Source organism: Coturnix japonica, chromosome Z (assembly GCF_001577835.2).
Source record: "Coturnix japonica isolate 7356 chromosome Z, Coturnix japonica 2.1, whole genome shotgun sequence".
In the NCBI taxonomy this organism is placed as follows: Eukaryota; Metazoa; Chordata; class Aves; order Galliformes; family Phasianidae; genus Coturnix; species Coturnix japonica.
Genome location: NC_029547.1, coordinates 35,759,691 through 35,776,972, shown reverse-complemented (window position 1 = coordinate 35,776,972; position 17,282 = coordinate 35,759,691). Strand labels below are relative to the sequence as shown.

Here is a 17,282-nt window from a genome sequence, read left to right as displayed (position 1 = left end):
ATCCTGTAAAGTTGAAGAAAAAATACCCTTAAAAATAAAAACTAAAAATGAATGTGCCACATTGTCTACTAACATGTATTTTTGAGAAGACTGTAATTGATATGTGTGAAATTTATCTCTGGCATGGACATATTTTGCATAGGGCATCAGTACAAAGATAAAGCAGTTAAGTGCTTTACTGGAATCAAATTGATTGCAAGAATTTTTATATATATATATATATATATATATGTATATATATATATATATTTCATTAAAATTTACCTTCATGCCATATTGATATGCTTGAGCTTATAGTTAATCAACAAGGAAAAAAAAAATATATATATTTTATATATAAATATATATATATATATATATTTAAATTTTTTATTTTTTTTCTTGTTGATTAACTATAAGCTCAAGCATATCAATCTACCAATTATGTAACTGTGGATGTATTTTAATGACAGTAAAAATGCTGAGGGTTTCCTAATCTATCATATAGTATTTTGGAATACCTGTTAGTGTCAGAATTTTTTTAGGAAATTAGTACTAGTACTACAAATAATAGGGAATTGATTTTGTAATCTTAGAATTTGCATGATGGTTACCTCATCATTTAATCACTTCTATCTTCTTTTTCTGAAATGATCAATTTACAAACATATTTTCAGTTCTGTTGTATGAGTCCTTTTTCTCTTACAAATCAAGACTGTTCATAGCTCATAGACAATACTGGTTGCTATAATACTCCTGAATTGTATCATCTTTCTTCAATAGTGATGATAAGTGTTGCAACAGGTTTCAGTCATGAGCTGTAATATATAATGTGTCGGTGCTCAGTCGAGTAAGAGAGCTCTCTTAGTTTCATGTAGCATCAGGGTAGTCCCTCTATTGTGTTTCACTTACACCTTATATACCATTCACATACAAGCAAGACATTCCTGTTCCTCAAACAGTTCCTCTAATCAGTTAATTGATCCCAGCTTCTCCCAAACAACAGTGATAATGGATGAAAGGTTTCTTAAGAATAACAGGATTAACAATGCATATCAGTGGAACCTCCTGTCCATACTTAGAAGCAAACAGACACTGCTTGCTCTTGTCTCACACTCTGGTCTTAAAGGGTTTCACAGTGATAAGGTCAACCAAAGACTCTGATAAGCTGTTTGGTGACTTGCTCACAGATAAATATACCCCCACAATAATGCAGTGCATCTATTCCTTTCTGCAAACCACTCTTCAGGACTGAATTTCTTGAGATGAAAAGCATGGAAAGTCCTTGGAAAATAGGAAAGCAATGGGCTTTGAAGGGAGTTAAAATTTTGGTAACTTTAGATTATCACAGCAGTAAAAGAAATGCTATTATAACTCAATAAAAGTAGAAAAGTTTCATGTTTCATATGGCATACATATACACAGTTTGCATGTTTAAGTATTTATTTACATTACTCAGCATCGGCTGATGGTTTTGGAGAAGCTTAGTAGGAAAACAGTGCTTAACTAGCATATTTGAAGGTAACACTTGCATTCACAGAGCAAGAATTATATTTCCTAACTCAGACCTTAGGGCTTGGAAGTAATTTTGCTTAAATTTCACTTAAATGTGTCAAATGCTACATTCAAATGTGGCTATAAATACTTCGCTAGACTGAGGTTTTTTCTCAGTGTCTGTGCTGTTGGACACACACATCATTTAAAATTGTAAATGAAAAAAAAATTACAATAAAATATTGACTATAATCAGAAGTTTTCAAAGAAAAATAAGTAACTTCTTTCCATCCAACAAGGAGACTTCAACTGTGATTTTCAGATGTGAGTCTGTAGTGAATATGACCTCATAATTCCTATCCATACTTGGTTCTGAAAAATAAAATCTGAATTTTCAGGAAGACTGGGAGGGGAATGTCCCTCTTCTTGCCTTTGCTCTGCATGGATTAAGAGTGGTCTCTGATACAGGTTAATGGGCAACATAATGTCACCAACTCAGGAAATCATGTCCTCTTGAAGGTAAATTTTAATGAACCATTAAATTAGATCTCCCAGATCAATTTTCTGTTTATGTGGCATTTACACAAAAGCTTTGTCCTTGACAAAATTATATTGCTTGCACATATGCAGCAGAGTTCCTTCTTAGATTTCTATGTATTTGGCAAGCCACACATCTGAAGAAAACTCATGAAAGAAAAAGTATCCTTTTACGGACTGGGAGCTATTTTTGTGTATCAGCACTATTTTGTATGGTATGAGGTTTTTCTACTCAAGTATTTGTCCTAAAAATTGAATGGAAAGAGAGTAATCTCCATGTGGGAAAAATGGGAAAGTGTGGTTTTGCTTTACTTTGTTTTATCCTCCAAAATTGCAACACAGAACAAACAGAAGTACTGAACATCACCTGGTCCAGAGCATAAGAGAATGTATTTCCTGAAACAAATAAAGATCAGATTAAGGGATTAATCTGTTTGGAAGCACATCTATGGGCAAAATGGACATTTCCTCATATTGATTTTCAGACACAGTTCCCCATTCACCACCATTTGGTTCCTGTAATAATTGGTATAAAATCAATATTTTTTATGTACCTCTCAGCCCACATCCCAAATGAACTTGTTTAAAAAAACAGTCTCAGTAACCCAAAGGATAGCTAAATACTTGGAAGGCTATTACATGATCATGAATCAGAAATATTTCATTGTCTAAAATCCTAAACTGGAATGAACTACCCCACAGCAAGAGTGAGAGAACAGTAAGTTTATTATAAAATCATTCTGTTTTTGATTCCAAAAATGGATTTTGATAGAAAACTAAATGAATCATCTTATATTTTATTTGTGTGGAGAAGCTCAAAGCATCTGCTGAGCTTTCGCCAGGCACAATGCGTGTTCTGAATGGTTGAACATTTCTGGTCATTTTGCAGGCTAACCTGCAGTTGTTATATTGCATACAAGATGTATTTGCTCAAGGGGTCCAGTCATACTAAATAAAAGAGTTCACTTTGGTTGGCAAATATTGACTCAAGATGTTATACTTTTATGTATTTCAGAGACTCATAACATTTGAGAGCTCAGCAAGCAAACAAGAACAGGTAAAGGAAGTTATTGTGATGTTTTGGATTGCTGTTTATTTTTCTGCTGCTGATGTATGTTCTCCATTGTAGGTAGCCTGTTACTAATGACCTTGTTATGTAGTGCTCCACAGCTGATAAGGCCACAGGCATTAACAGAATACAAATACATTTAACATTTCCCCTTGAAGAGTTTATTTTAATTGTATTTTGAAATATACTGTACCCTGAAGGCACTCCCTCCTCTGTAATATCCTTTCAAGGAATAAAATCCTGTGGAGAATGGAATGTATAATGGCATGAGGTATAACGGAGAGTCTTGTATTTAACTGGAGTTGTATCTGAGAGCATCCATTCAGCATAAATCTAAAAAATCCTAAGCTATGGAAGAAAATTAAACAGAGGGCCAGAAATAATAAATTTCCTTGATGTCTGATTTATTCCTTTATTTGACTAAGAGAAATAAGCAAATATTTAAGAATATTCTAAAGTTTCCTAGATTTTGCTGACACTTTCTCCATTTTTGCTCCTCTTGAAAAACCTCAGGGTGATAAGCACACATTTTTTGTTTTCTAATTAAAGAATATTTTGCTATAAATGACTGGCTTCCAGATTGTTTACTTTATCAGAGTTATAAAAATAAGAAGTAGATTGACCATGACCTGGGCTCTTCATCATTTTCATAAATCATTGCTGGAGCCAGAATTGTGCAGAAGTATGTAGAACTGTTTTAGGAAAAGAAGGAAATCTATCAAGAAATTTAGAAATTTCTGGGTATTTTACTATGGTAGATAGTTTAAGAAAAACAAGTCCATGACTTTATTTCTTCACTTTTTTATTTTATTTTTTTTTATTTTTTAAATTTTTTTTTAAAAATGAGTAAAAAATGAAAGTTAGACCACTGACTTTGAGAGGGATGGCTAGAGATTTACTGTAGTGGATGGAGTGTTTTTAAAAAAACTCGCAGCCTTGCCTTGGAATAAGAATTGAAGTCACTGAAGTTATTTTGCTTTTGTTTATTTATTTTATTTTAGCTTGGTAGAATTTATTTCATTTTATTTTACACTTTATTTCATTTTACGTTTTAATTATAGCAAATTACTGCATGAAGTTAGGCTAAACTTCAGTCTGGCTTCCAATATTAGCGCTAACTTTTCCTTATTTCTGTGCTGGAGCTAAAATTTCATGTCTTTGGAATGTTGTCACAGTTTGAATGAAAATCCACCTGCGTCCGTGACAGGGGGCCATGGGCCCTGCAGGGGCCCTAGGCCGAAAGGGAAAAAAAAAGTTAATTAGGAAAAGAAAACAGAGGCAACGATCTAAGGAGGCACACTTATTTACTAAATACTATATCGAAATACAGGATAACACAATATAATACAATATAATTGAAAATTGAGCAAACGAATCAAGCAAAATAGGAGAGATAATGAGTCCCATAACCGAGAGGCCTACTGTGAATCTAGGTGAAACGGCAAAGGCTCCCACACACTCCCCTGAACGCCAGAACTCGAAAGATGTCAGTCTAGCCTGCGACCGAGTTCATATAGTATCCAGGTCCCGTGACCTATCATGCTGTTCTCTGGGAGATGTAGTCTTCTTCTGTAAGTTGCAGATTCAGTAAAATTATTCATGCTTTATATGATGTTATGATGTGGAATACTGATAGCAAAATTACAAAATTATTAAACCATGACAAATGTCTAAGCTTATACTTGAGTACAAGTGAAGGTGAGGAGATCTACCTGAAAATACCAATGAGACAGAACGACTTTAGTTTCTTCATTGACAATTTTCTAGTTTCTTGAGACATAGCTACCTGGATTATGCTTTGAACCACACAGGAAGAGCTGGCTCCTAGCTGAAAGCACGACTTCAGATAGATGGTGGTTCTTTGTCCACATATGCTGGTCATTCTGAAAGTAACATCTCCTGTTAATTTCCACAGAAACTAAAGCAGATTAAAAAAGTGCAATAATACCATTTGACAGAGCAAATTCTCTCTTACAAAACACTGTTTTTCAATATTGTCACCACTGTTGCCAGTGATAGATAAGAACCTGCAGGCCACACTTCTAAAAATCCACACCAGCAGAGGCGACCCACTGTTGCTGACACCACTGCTGAAATGCACTGCCCATCCTTCACTGTACTCACATTCACTGTTTGGTTTTCATAAATGTTCATCAAGCATTGATGAATGTTAATGGATACCATTTTCTTTTTTTTTTCTGCGTGGAGGAATTCAGTGATTCAGTGACACACTTTTGCTTCATACTCTGTATCTGATATATGCCATTTTGTCAGACTGCCCCTCTGCTGCCATCTGTCACACAGCAACAAAAGGGAGCAGAATATTGGTGGGAAGATTCAGTCTCTACTGTCATGCCACCAATAACTGACTCTAATATTTTGTGCCAACATAAAAATACAGGAAGCCTTACATTCTGTATTTCTTGTATTTGCTCTTCATAAATCCAGATAAGGAATTAAAATAGAATGATGTGCTAAGTGTGTATTCCAGTGAAGAGTGATATTTAATTAGTAGATATATGTTCTGATTTATATGATTTGAATAGTTGTATGTGAAGCACAGAAGAGAATCAAGTATAACCCAACAAAGAAAGAAACTGCAGGAGGAAGTAGCTTAGTTGCACTTATATGTGTTAAATGTGACTAGTTTCATCTTCCCTGTCGAAAAGATAATGGAAGAGAACATTTTGCTAATAGAAGGATTGGAAAGGAGAACTTCAGAAAAAATAACCTGAGACTTGTTTCTAAGATGGTTTCAAGATACAATTCTAAAAGACTTCTCTGCAACTAATTTAGAATCATGAAGTGTACATAAGTGTACATGTGTTAAAATTTCAGAGACTGTGCAAAGATTATGAATAAAAATAAAAGAAAATACAGTCTCTTAAAATATTTGATGAAGTTGAACCTGGAGTTGAACCATGGGCCAAGGTTGACGGCATGAGTTTCAATAGGGCCTAGTGTCGGGTCCTGCATTTTGGTCACAACAACCCTAGGCAACCCTACAGGCTTGGGGAGGTGTGGCTGGGAAGCTCCCAGATGGAAAGGGACCTTGGTGTGCTGATGAACAGTCAGCTGAATATGAGTCAGCAGTGTGCCCAGGAAGCCAAAGAGGGCCAATGGCACCCTGGCTTGTATCAGGAATGGTGTGGTGAGCAGGACTAGGGAAGTCATCCTGTCTTTGTACTGGGCATTGGTGAGGTCTCACATCAAGTACTGTATTCAGTTTTGGGCACCTCAGCACAGGAAAGACATGGAGGTACAGGAGCAGGTCCAGAGAAGGGCAACGAGGCTCGTGAAGGGCTTGGGGAATCAACCCTACGAGGAGAAGCTAAGGAAGCTGGGACTGTTTAGTCTGGGGAAAAGGAGGCTGAGGGGAGACCTCATTGCCCTCTTCCAGTACCTGAAAGGTGCTTACAGTGAGAGTGGGGCAAGTCTCTTCTCTCTGGTTACAAGTGACAAGATGAGGGGAAATGGCCTCAAGTTGCACCAGGGCAAGTTTAGGTTGGATATTAGGAAACACTTCTTTACAGAAAGGGTAGTTAAGTACTGGAATAGGCTGGTGGCATCCACCCCAGGGAGGTGGTTGAATCGTCATCCCTGGATGTGTTTAAGAGCCGTTTGGATGTGGTGCACAGGGATATGACTTAGCAGAGGGTTGTTAGAATTAGGGTACTATGGTTGGGCTGCCATTGGACATAATGATCTTCAAGGTCTTTTCCAACCAGGGTAATTCTATGATTCTATGATTCTGGAGAAGAAGTGCTGTTGTGCAATGTAATGAGGTTTATCTGCTTTGTGAACTTTTTTTTTTTTTTTTTTTTTTGTCAATTTTTTTTTTTTTTTTTTTTGTCAATTAATAACGTTTTTTGTTGGTTTTATTTTGGTCAATTAATAACATGTTTCTAAACCAAGCACAATGTTTGTAGCTACCTGATATATTCTATTTGTTGCTTTCTTTCTTTCTTTCTTTTTTTTTTCTTTTTTTCCCAGCCTTTTTTAAGTGACAACTCTCATAATTCTGTCAGAACAGAGCAGATTAAAAGTTGCATTTCAAAATTCGCATTTCCAATTACAGAACTCCTGGAGTTAAAAAGTAGTGAAAAAAAGTAAAAGTCGGAAAAAAAGTAGTTATTTGATGTACTCTAGTCAAGTAACTCTTTGGAATCATGGCACGTGAGTGTTTACTTTGTGACTACAACAGATTATCTGGCTAAATCTATGTTTACTAGACATCTCAGGAGTGTACATAATTGCCTAAAGTTCAGTGGCAAAGGTTGGGTCACTCAGAGCTTGCTTTCTGGGAACAAGCTAGTTTGATCAAAGGACTACAGTTTCTTGTTTTGGGGTTTCCATCTACTAAACTGGTAATTTTTGATTCTTTCTGATATGAAATAGAAGACTGAGCATAGGATTTTTACTCCAGGTATAAAATTTCTGATATACGGAAAATGAAAGTGACATGACTTTCTGAAACACAATTAATGACAAATCATTACAAACTACAATATAAAAATATTTCAAAAAGATGAATAATTCAGTGTTGACTGAGGTTTTTTTTCTGTTCATTTTTCCGGCAAATACTGTTGCTTACTGACACAAAAGTATCTTAATATGCATTTCTAAAATTATGTATGCCATAAGATAGTTAAATATACTTCCTCTTTAATATCTGTTTTATGCCCTAAAGCAAAGATGAAAATAAATGGTTTTGTTCAGTCTGCAATGGATAAGTATTTACTTACAACTGAAAAATTTGCAGTTGTTCCTTTGAAGAACACCTATTACTGTGTAAAAATGGTGTTCTCTGAGAGCTAGGTGGCTGTTCTTGTTCCTCCTTGGGCAGATGTTGACATCCAGAGGTCCCTTCTGACTTCAGCTATTCTGTAGTTCTGTGACACTGTAGAGCATAATTTCAAGTTTCCTGCTGTGAAAAAAGTGGTATGATTTCTGTAAACAAGCAAATGTGTAAACCACTTAAATTACAAATTCAGATTATTTTATGAAAGTATGCAGCAATAAAAAAGTAGCAGAGAAGCCTTACAGAGGATCTTAACTACTCTCCTCTCCCTGTTCTTGATGATTAAATTATTTTCTATTAAGTAGCATGATATCTGTTAATATAACTAGAATTGTAAGGTTAAGAATCATTTACATATGAAAGCTGCCTCAAATTTGTTCAACAAAAAGTTAATTATAATAGTTTTGACTATATGTTTACACTGCAGCAATACTTTACAGGTTCTCAGTACTTGGGCAGTTATGTTTTCATGTTTTGCTGAAGGCTGAAGGATGCTAGAAAGTGAAAGAGAATACATGACAAAGATGCTCTAACTGTGACTGGGAGGGCAATAAATTAGGGACTGGTATCATCTCCACCAGCAAGCACCTGATTTCTACCCAAGCTGTTCTGTATCAAAGGATATGACAGAAAGAAGGCCAGTAGATGGGAAAGACCTCTCCTCTGTGGTCTCACCAACTTTCTGTTTACTTCCCCCCACTTGGTGCACAGTCCTGCTGCTGCCTTTCCACTACTGCTACTGTCTTTGTATTGGTAAAAAGACATAGACTGTTAATCTGTTTATATTGTGACCTTAACATTTTACATACTATGTGTGAATTACAGAGAATTATAGAGAATTACTGAGAATTTTCAATTTAAATTCTCTAACAAATGCACTGTCCCATGGTCTGGAGGAGAAAAGTTCCATCAGGCTCAACCAAATTTCAGCTGCAGGGCCAACTTCCTGAAAGAAGTGTTTGGAGAAAGAAAAACACTGATTCATGTTATGGGACCATTTCACAGCTGAAGAAGCAGTCTTCCTCTGTTCTTTCTTTCAAAAAGCCTGACAGATATACTTCAGATCTCAGCAGTATGCAAAGTCAAGATGGATGGTAATCTGAGGTTGTGAAGGTTATTACTGGATTGGATTGACAGAATGAGAGGAAAAATGCAGCTACTGTAAAAGCAAAGTGAATTTTTTTTTAGCTGATTGGGCTAAAATGGTACTGGAAAAGAAGAAAAGGAATTAATGTAAATGTTGTAACATTTCATAGCTATTAGTCACCAAGTTTTTCTTGTCATGATGTTGATGTTGATAAAAAAAAGGGACTCAACTGAACAGGTAATTTTAGGATCTACATATTCTTATATGGTCTAGAATGCATCATGTTATGATGCTGTCGAATTGGAGCCAAAGTCTGTAAATTACTGCTGAAGATAAGCCTTTATTATTTACACATACACAAAAGTCCTTTTATAAATTAATTAATTAATTAATTAATTAATTAATATAGTTTATTTTGAAATCAAGCTTAAGTTTTATGTCAAGGAACCAAGAACTTTCTTTAGGGAAAATGAATTTCTACTTTTTTTTCTTTCTCCTCCCAGATGTGGGAGAGCTCAAGTTTTGTGCCTAGCCATCCAAAGTAAGTTACTTCAATTGAGCTGACTGTAGGTCTTGCCAAATCACCTAACTGTGAGTAATAGGTTCATGCTCTTCCCTTGAGAATGGTTATTACTCTGCACAATATGTACCTCTCTTAGAAATTACAAACTGCTCCACAGTAAGAAGTATGGAATCCGTATAGTCAGAAATAGATACGAGCTTTAAAGATAATGTAAATTATGTTTTCATATTGACAAAATACTCAAAAGCTTTTGTTTATTCTTTCCTTTTTTTTTTTTTTTTTTCTTCTAAATGAGATTTCCCAGACATAAATCAATATGGCAGCATTTGAATCTGAAGAAATAAGAAACACTAAGTAAACTTTTCAGCACTTCATAACTACTCATTATGTTTATTTCCCAGTTCTGTTTGTTATTTGTTTCCTGAATCTGCTTTGAGACAACACATTTTTGGCTTTCAAGTTGAATTGTGAGGTGCTGCCAATCAGCAGGAAGTATAATACAGATAAGATTCATATAAAGTCTTTTGAACTGTTCAAACCTCTGGATGGGAAATGGATGTTGAATTGTTTATGTTCCACTTCTGTAAAATCCATCATGTCTGATAAAAGCTTTTGTAAGTCAGCAACTTTATCTGTGGTTTGTTTGAAAGTCATTCTGCAGCTAAACATGAGGTGGCCCTTTGCCCTGTGTCCTTTGGAAAAGTAGTGTATCTGTAACACGCTCATGACACAGTAAAAACAGTTCTATTAGTGTTTTAATCCTTTTAAAAGATACACAGTGTTTCTGCCTCACTTTCTATTTTCCACGTTATTACTGAGCTTTTAATTTTTTGAGGATATATATCTAGAGCTTCTGACTCCGTATTTTGTTTTGTTTGATTTACAGATGAGAATCTTCAAAGATAAACTCTCTAGAATTCTTCAGTTCTATAAATTCACAAGGTGATTAAAAGGAGACATTCTGTCCCAGTTTTCTGAACTTTAACAGTATTGAAACTCAAAGTTCTGATGTTCCCATTAGTGGTGAGTTTTTATATCAGTACTTATATGTGTGCAGGATGTAGCTCAGAGATTAAAGAAGGCAGTAAATCTCAAAGATGAAGCTGAGAACAGCATCACCTTTGGAACAGTTAAGCATTGCTAATGAGTACTAATCATATGGCAAAATCAGAAAGTGAGAAACCGTTTCTGGCATAGCTGCAGGCTGTTTTATGGAACAATTTGTATTTCAAAGCCAGCAGAAGCAGCAATAGCTGAAAAAGAATTTCAGGACAGACTTGCTAACAAAAAAGCACTTCAGCACTTGAAAATATTCTCCAGAATCTGAAGGAATGGGAACCCCTTTGGAGGTGATGCTTAACCTTGAAGCTTTGTGACATTTTGTGTTTGGTTGGAACATTCCCTCATTGATGGATATGATTGAGAAGACAGTGATTTAATGCAGGGAGAAAAAGGTACTGAAATGATAATCAAGAATTATGCAGTGTTGGTAGAAACATGATTAAAGATTAAGATTTAAACTAATTCTTATCACAGAATCAGAGAATCACAGAATGACCTGGGTTGGAAGGGACCTCAAGGATCATGTAGTTCCAACCCCCCTGCCTAGCAGGGCCACCAAACATACACCTTTACTAGATCAGGTTGCCCAGGGCCCCGTCCAACCTGGTCTTGAACATCTCCAAGGATGGGGCATCCACAACCTCCCTGGGCAGCGTGTTCCAGGGCTTAACCACTCTCTAGTAAAGAACTTCCCCCTAACATTCAACCTTAATCTTCCCTCTTTCAACTTAAAACCATTTCCCCGTGTCCTGCTATTGTCAGCCCTTTGAAGAGTTTACTCCCCTCCTGGGTGTAAGTTCCCTTCAGGTATTGAAAGGCTGCAATGAGGTCACCCCGCAACCTTCTCTTCTCCAGGCTGAACAAGCCCAACTCCCTCAGCCTGTCCTCATAGGGGAGGTGCTCCAGCCCCCTGATCATCTTCATGGCTCTCCTCTGGACCCTTTCCAAAATCTCTATGTCTTTCTTGTACTGAAGGCTCCACACCTAGACACAGTACTCCAGATGGGGCCTCACAAGAGCCAAGTAGAGAGGGACAATCACGTCCCTATCCCTGCTGACCACCCGTCTCCTGATGGAGCCCAGGATCCCATTTGCCTTCCGAGCTGCCAGAGCACACTGCTGGCTCATGTTAAGTCTCTTGTCCATCAGGACCCCCCTGTCCTTCTCTGCCGAGCTGCTCTCAAGGACCACTCCTCCCAGCCTGTACAGGTGCCTGGGGTTCTTCCAGCCCAAATGCAAAACCTTGCACTTTGCTGTGCTGAACCTCATTAGGTTCACCCGAGCCCAGCTTTCCAGCCTGTCGAGGTCCCTCTGAATGGCATCCCTTCCTTCCGCTATATCGTCTGCACCACTCAGCTTGGTGTCATCAGCAAACTTGCTGAGGGTGCACTCCATTCACTCATCGATATCATTAATAAAGATGTTAAAGAGCACCGGTCCCAAGACAGACCCTTGGGGGACACCGCTTTTTACCGGCCTCCACCTGGACATAGAGCCATTGACCACCACCCTCTGTCTGCGGCCTTTCAGCCAATTGCTTATCCATCAGGTTGTCCACCCATCAAAACCACTTCCCTCTAATTTGGAGATGAGGATGTGGTGGGGGACCATGTCAAAGGCCTTGCTCAGGTCCGGGTAAATGACATCAGTCACCTTCCCTTCGTCCACCAACACCGTCACTCCATCATAGAAGGCCACAAGATTAGTTAAGCATGATCTTCCCCTGGTGAAGCCATGCTGGCTGTCTCAGATTACATGTTCATTCTTTATATGATCGAGCATGTTGTCCAGGAGGATCTGTTCCATGGTCTTCCCAGGCACGGAGGTGAGACTCACTGGCCTGTAGTTCCCCGGGTCCTCCCTGCTCCCCTTCTTGTATATGGGAGTGACGTGACCCTTCCTCCAGTCATCCAGGACCTCACCTGACAGCCACGACTTCTTAAATATGATGGAGAATGCTCTTATGCTCTTATCTTCTTTTGATCACTTAAAGCAGGAATTTTTGGTAAGATACGTGCTTTTCAAAGTCTTCCCAAAGCAGAGATGTAAGAGGCCATGCTTTTTACATTACTGTCTCAAAGTTTGCTGAAATGGACAAGTTCAGGCAAGTCCTGGCCAAGGTTCCAAGACTCCCTTTGTCTGAGACACGCAGGAACCAAGGTTCGAGAAATCCCTTTGTTCAACAGATGGATAAGTCCGGGAGCTACGAAAGGGAAATAAGATGCAGATTAATGGCCCTAAAGTGGTCTTTTTTTTGTGTGGGCCTATCTCAAGGAAGATGGCCATCTCCGAGGAATTCACATGACTCTGACCCGAGCCTTCCAAAAATGTCACAAAGGCTGGGAAGAAGGATAAAAAGGGCACGTACAAACCCCAAATTGAGGTTTTCTGACACCAGATGCCTCACTACGGAAACAAGGAGGTTTTTCTGTCATCAGATGCCTCTCTACGTGAACGCCTGCATGCTGAAGAAGATGCCTGCATGTTGAAGAACCTTTTAGGTTTCTAGGTATCTGACCTCAGATTCCTCCACCGTTGTCCTACTGCTGCCTACTGTCTCTTCCGGGATCGCTGCTCGAGACTCTGATCCATGGGACCTCGCTGCCTGAGACTCTGCTTCCGTGAGACCTCGCTGCCCGAGACTCTGCTTCTTGAGACCATGGTACTCTGACCATCTTCTCTGTGCCGCACCGATCTGCTGCTTGCGGCCTGCTACTCTGCTGCTGCTCTCCCCTACACTTATTTTGCCCCAGACCAACGTTAACAACGTGCTACAGGACGCTGCTGCATCCAGGAGGTGACTATTCCCTGCTTTAATGTAATTCTTGCTCTTTTATACCTTTTTCTATCGCCTACTTTCCCTTCCCCATCCCCCTAATTTTGATATTTCGTCGCTCTCCCTTCCCCATCCCCTCAGTTGTCTATCATTTCTAATAAACTGGTTGGATCAACATTTGAATGCTCTTCTTTTTAATCTCACACTGGGCATAACATATCAAATGAACCTTTGCCTCACTCCTAAATTGGAGCGAGACATTTTTTTATTGGCGTAGTCAGCAGGATACTCGTCGTGAGAGTGTTATCCTTCCAGTTTCTCTAAAACTTTTCTGTTTCTCCTGGAGTTGCAAGGAGCGATTGTTTTGATAACTTCATTTGATGTGAGCACCTCTCCAGGAAGACCGCTCCGCATTCTGAAACTTTCTCTCTTACGTGTCTACCTCTCGGGGACGTATGAATTAATTTGGACTGTTTGCTTTTGTTTTACACGTGTGTGCCTCCCTGGGAAGACTATTTTGCATTGTGGTGGTTTTAAGTATCTTGTGACGTACCTTTGGTTTTAAAGTTTTGTGTGTGCGCCTCTTGTGGAAGTGGTGTGTGCTTCTCCAAGAAGTTTATTACTTTTGAGAAACTTAGAAGTTATTTCTAACTTTTGTTGCTTGAAGGTTGAAGTTTTTCGTTGTGGCTTGACAGGATAGCCAGGACCGATTGAGGTGTTTACACTTTCTTTGGAAGTGTTGATTGAGTCGTTTGGTCTTTTGTGTAAAGGAGTGTTTTGAGCAGTTGTTGGTTTTGTTCAGTGTTTGCCTCTCTGAGGAGATAAGGAATCACCTCCTCCTCCCTCAACGTAGATTTTGTTGCCTGTAGATTTTGTTGTGAGTAAAATTACATTTGCTATGGAAGGTGAAAATATGTTGTTTGATATCCTTGAAAAGCACGCGTCTCGGCCATCGTCATAGGGGATGGACTGGGCACGTGAAAACTGGTATAACTTGCAGGCTGTTTCTGACCGCATTTGCGTTTTACAACATGGGGCTCGTACCCGAGCCGGGAAAGGCAAATCATTTATTTGTGCGGTACTCGGTGCTGCTTTAAAAGCAGCCGTGGAGTTCCGAGACCAGCAGTTTGAGGCGGAAAACCAGACTATACAGTCGTTACAAGAAACAGTTAAAACAACCCAGGAACTCGTGAAAGCCTTGCAAAACCAAATTGGAAATCTAGAAGTACAATTGGAAAGAGAGAGACATAATTTGGCCTTGTTACAAATGGCTTTTAAGGAAATTTTAGCGTACAAAGGTACGGGTGACACTGATATTCATGGTGCACCACAAGAAAAACTGTATCCTCAGGAAGAACTGAAAGAAACGAAACAAAGTTTTGATAAGATTGAAACCCCAATAGCCCCTCTGCGCCCTCTAATAAAAACAGAATATACCTTTGATAATGGAGAGGACCTGGATCCTCAAATGAATGTTAAAGAAATTCCCTTTTCTGCCACTGAATTAGCAAAACTGAAAAAAGATTTTAGCCGCTCTCCAAAGGAATCGGAAACAGAATATGTTTGGAGAGTCAGCTTAACTGGTGGAGACCAAATAATGTTAACCAAAGAGGAGGCTGAAGGCTATTGGGGGCCAGGAGTATTTTTAACTACTGGTAATAACTGTGCTCCCTGGTCCCTAACACAGATGGCTGCTTACTGGGCTGGTGGTCTCAACCCTTTAGAAAGGGGAGACCCTCTTGCCATTAATGGGACAGTTGACCAATTGGTTGAAAGTGTCCAAAAGGCCGCTTGCCTGCAAATGATGTATGACAGGAAATTGCAGCCACGGCACGAATCACCTTTGATGATGATTCCTGTTGATCCTGAACGGATGACTCCATTAATCAGGGGACTTCCAGAATCGCTGAAACCCATAGGTATACAACTTCAAAGTAAAATACAGGCCATGTCCCAGGGAGAGAGAGCTCGAGCTGTTTTAGAGGGAGTTGGTTCTTCAGGCTCTTTACAATCAGGTTATAAGGTATGGACATGGGGGGAGGTTGCCCAGGAATTGATTAATTATGAAAGGACATATGGGCCTGTGGCTTCTTCCAGTAAATCTGAGCCAGGGGAAGTAAGGCTCGCAGCAACCACCCTTGCTCCTAGGCCACCTAGCCCAAAGCTCAGTGGAACTGGAAGGGTCTCATTGCCAGTAAGAACAGGTAGGAGAAATATTGATCATAAACGTAATCGTCTCTGGACACTGGGCTGGCAAAAGGGTGTTCCACGAGATTTGATGAATGGATTACCCACAGTCAGGCTAGAGAAATTAGTTAACTTGTGGCCAGAACAAAAGCCCAAGGAAAGTTGATACTTTCGCCCCCTCCCCCAGATGAGAGGGAGGTGGGAGGGGGGAAGGCAGTGAAGGGTGGATGTGTTAGAAAGCTCACAACAAAAGGAGAAGATAATTGTATTAACAAAGCCCCCGAAGGGCAAGTTGTCTTGCTTTATTTTACAGAAGATCCCCGTGGGACCTTCACGGAACAGAATGGCTTGTAGCTGATTTTAACCATTTGTGTTTTGTGACAGAAAAATTGAAGATGTGATCATGCTAGAATACTGATATACCTCTTTATTACATATTTTGGTTGCAATAGTATTATGTTTTTGTTTGCTGTAGTTGTGAGTTGTGATTGATATCAGTCTTTGGATCTGTTTAAACTTCACAATTGGGTTCAGAGTTTTTTCAGGTCATCCTGGCTTTCTTGTACTCTTTGCACAGTGGTAATCATTCCTTTTGACCCCTTATTTCACCTCTTTTGGTCAAACTTGATTGTGATTTGCGTGTAACTCCATGGTTTTCCAAATTCCTAATGAATTGGGAAATGAGCAATGGAACCCATCTAATATATGTTAGATGTAGTCACAAAAGTGAAATTTATCATAAAATCCTTTGCACTGATGCTTTTCAGTGTCTCATCAGTCCAGGAGTTCCATTCAAAACATGGTTGTTGGAAAGTGTCTGAGTTTTTGACAAGAAACATGTATGTTTCTGGGATTACTCCCTATGATTTAAATTCTGGGGTATCCTACACTATGTTGTGACTATAACAGTTCTTAAACTTGCCAGACTAGTATTTATATCTCTCAGCAATTGAACTGTTTTGGAAATGCTCAAGTGGAAAGTTCTCCTGACACAAATATCCCTATTGTTTTACTTGTTTATTTATTACTATTGGTTATTGTTAAATGTATGGTTGTTTTCAGTGTATGGCTGTTCCTTCTCACTTTCTACCTTTTATTCATTATGTAATATTTGTGTCACCCCTCCTGAAGAATCACTGGGAGGTGCCTGTGTCAAATTAAATGATTCCACCTGTTGTCTAAAGATTGATAATGGTAAAGTTAAACCAATTGCTGAAGGTATACAGAAAATAGGACATGTTCCTGTCCAAACTTGGAAAAGTCCAGACCTTGACCTTTTTTCCTGGCTTCCAGGTGGACTGTGTGTAAAACGCATCTTATTTTATCTATTGTGTGTTGTCGCAACTTTCATGTTTGTTCTGTGTATGATACCATGTTTCATTGAACTTATCCAATGTGTTGTATTGTCCATGTATTTTGTAACATCCTCAAGTGATGGAGAAGTGGAGCACATCAAGAAATCTTTTGTAATGATTGTATTAAACATTTTAATTCCCCTACCCTCTCCTTTTTTCCTCATGCTTGCTATCTTTTTCTCACCATCCTAAATTGGAGAAACAAGAGATCATACAGCTACAGAAGACTGAGAAATCTGAGCACAATCTGGTTACATTTCCTCAAGGAGTTTTTAAACCATGAGTCTGAGTTTGGATGCATAATATTCACCATTTAGATTTAGATTTAAAGGGACTCGATAGAATACTGTGAAATATTCTAGTAAAATATTTAGTGGACCTAGATTCTGTGAAAATTCATTTTTTAGTGACC

General features: G+C 38.6%; 1 protein-coding gene across 1 annotated transcript; it reads left to right on the top strand.

Moving 5' to 3' along the window:
• Positions 1-13,571: 13,571 nt before the first annotated feature.
• Positions 13,572-17,063, top strand: LOC107306257. Its single transcript, XM_015849262.2, is given in 1 exon segment — positions 13,572-17,063. A coding segment is annotated over 1 exon segment (1,455 nt). The 5' UTR covers positions 13,572-14,226; the 3' UTR covers positions 15,682-17,063.
• The last annotated feature ends 219 nt before the right edge of the window (positions 17,064-17,282 follow it).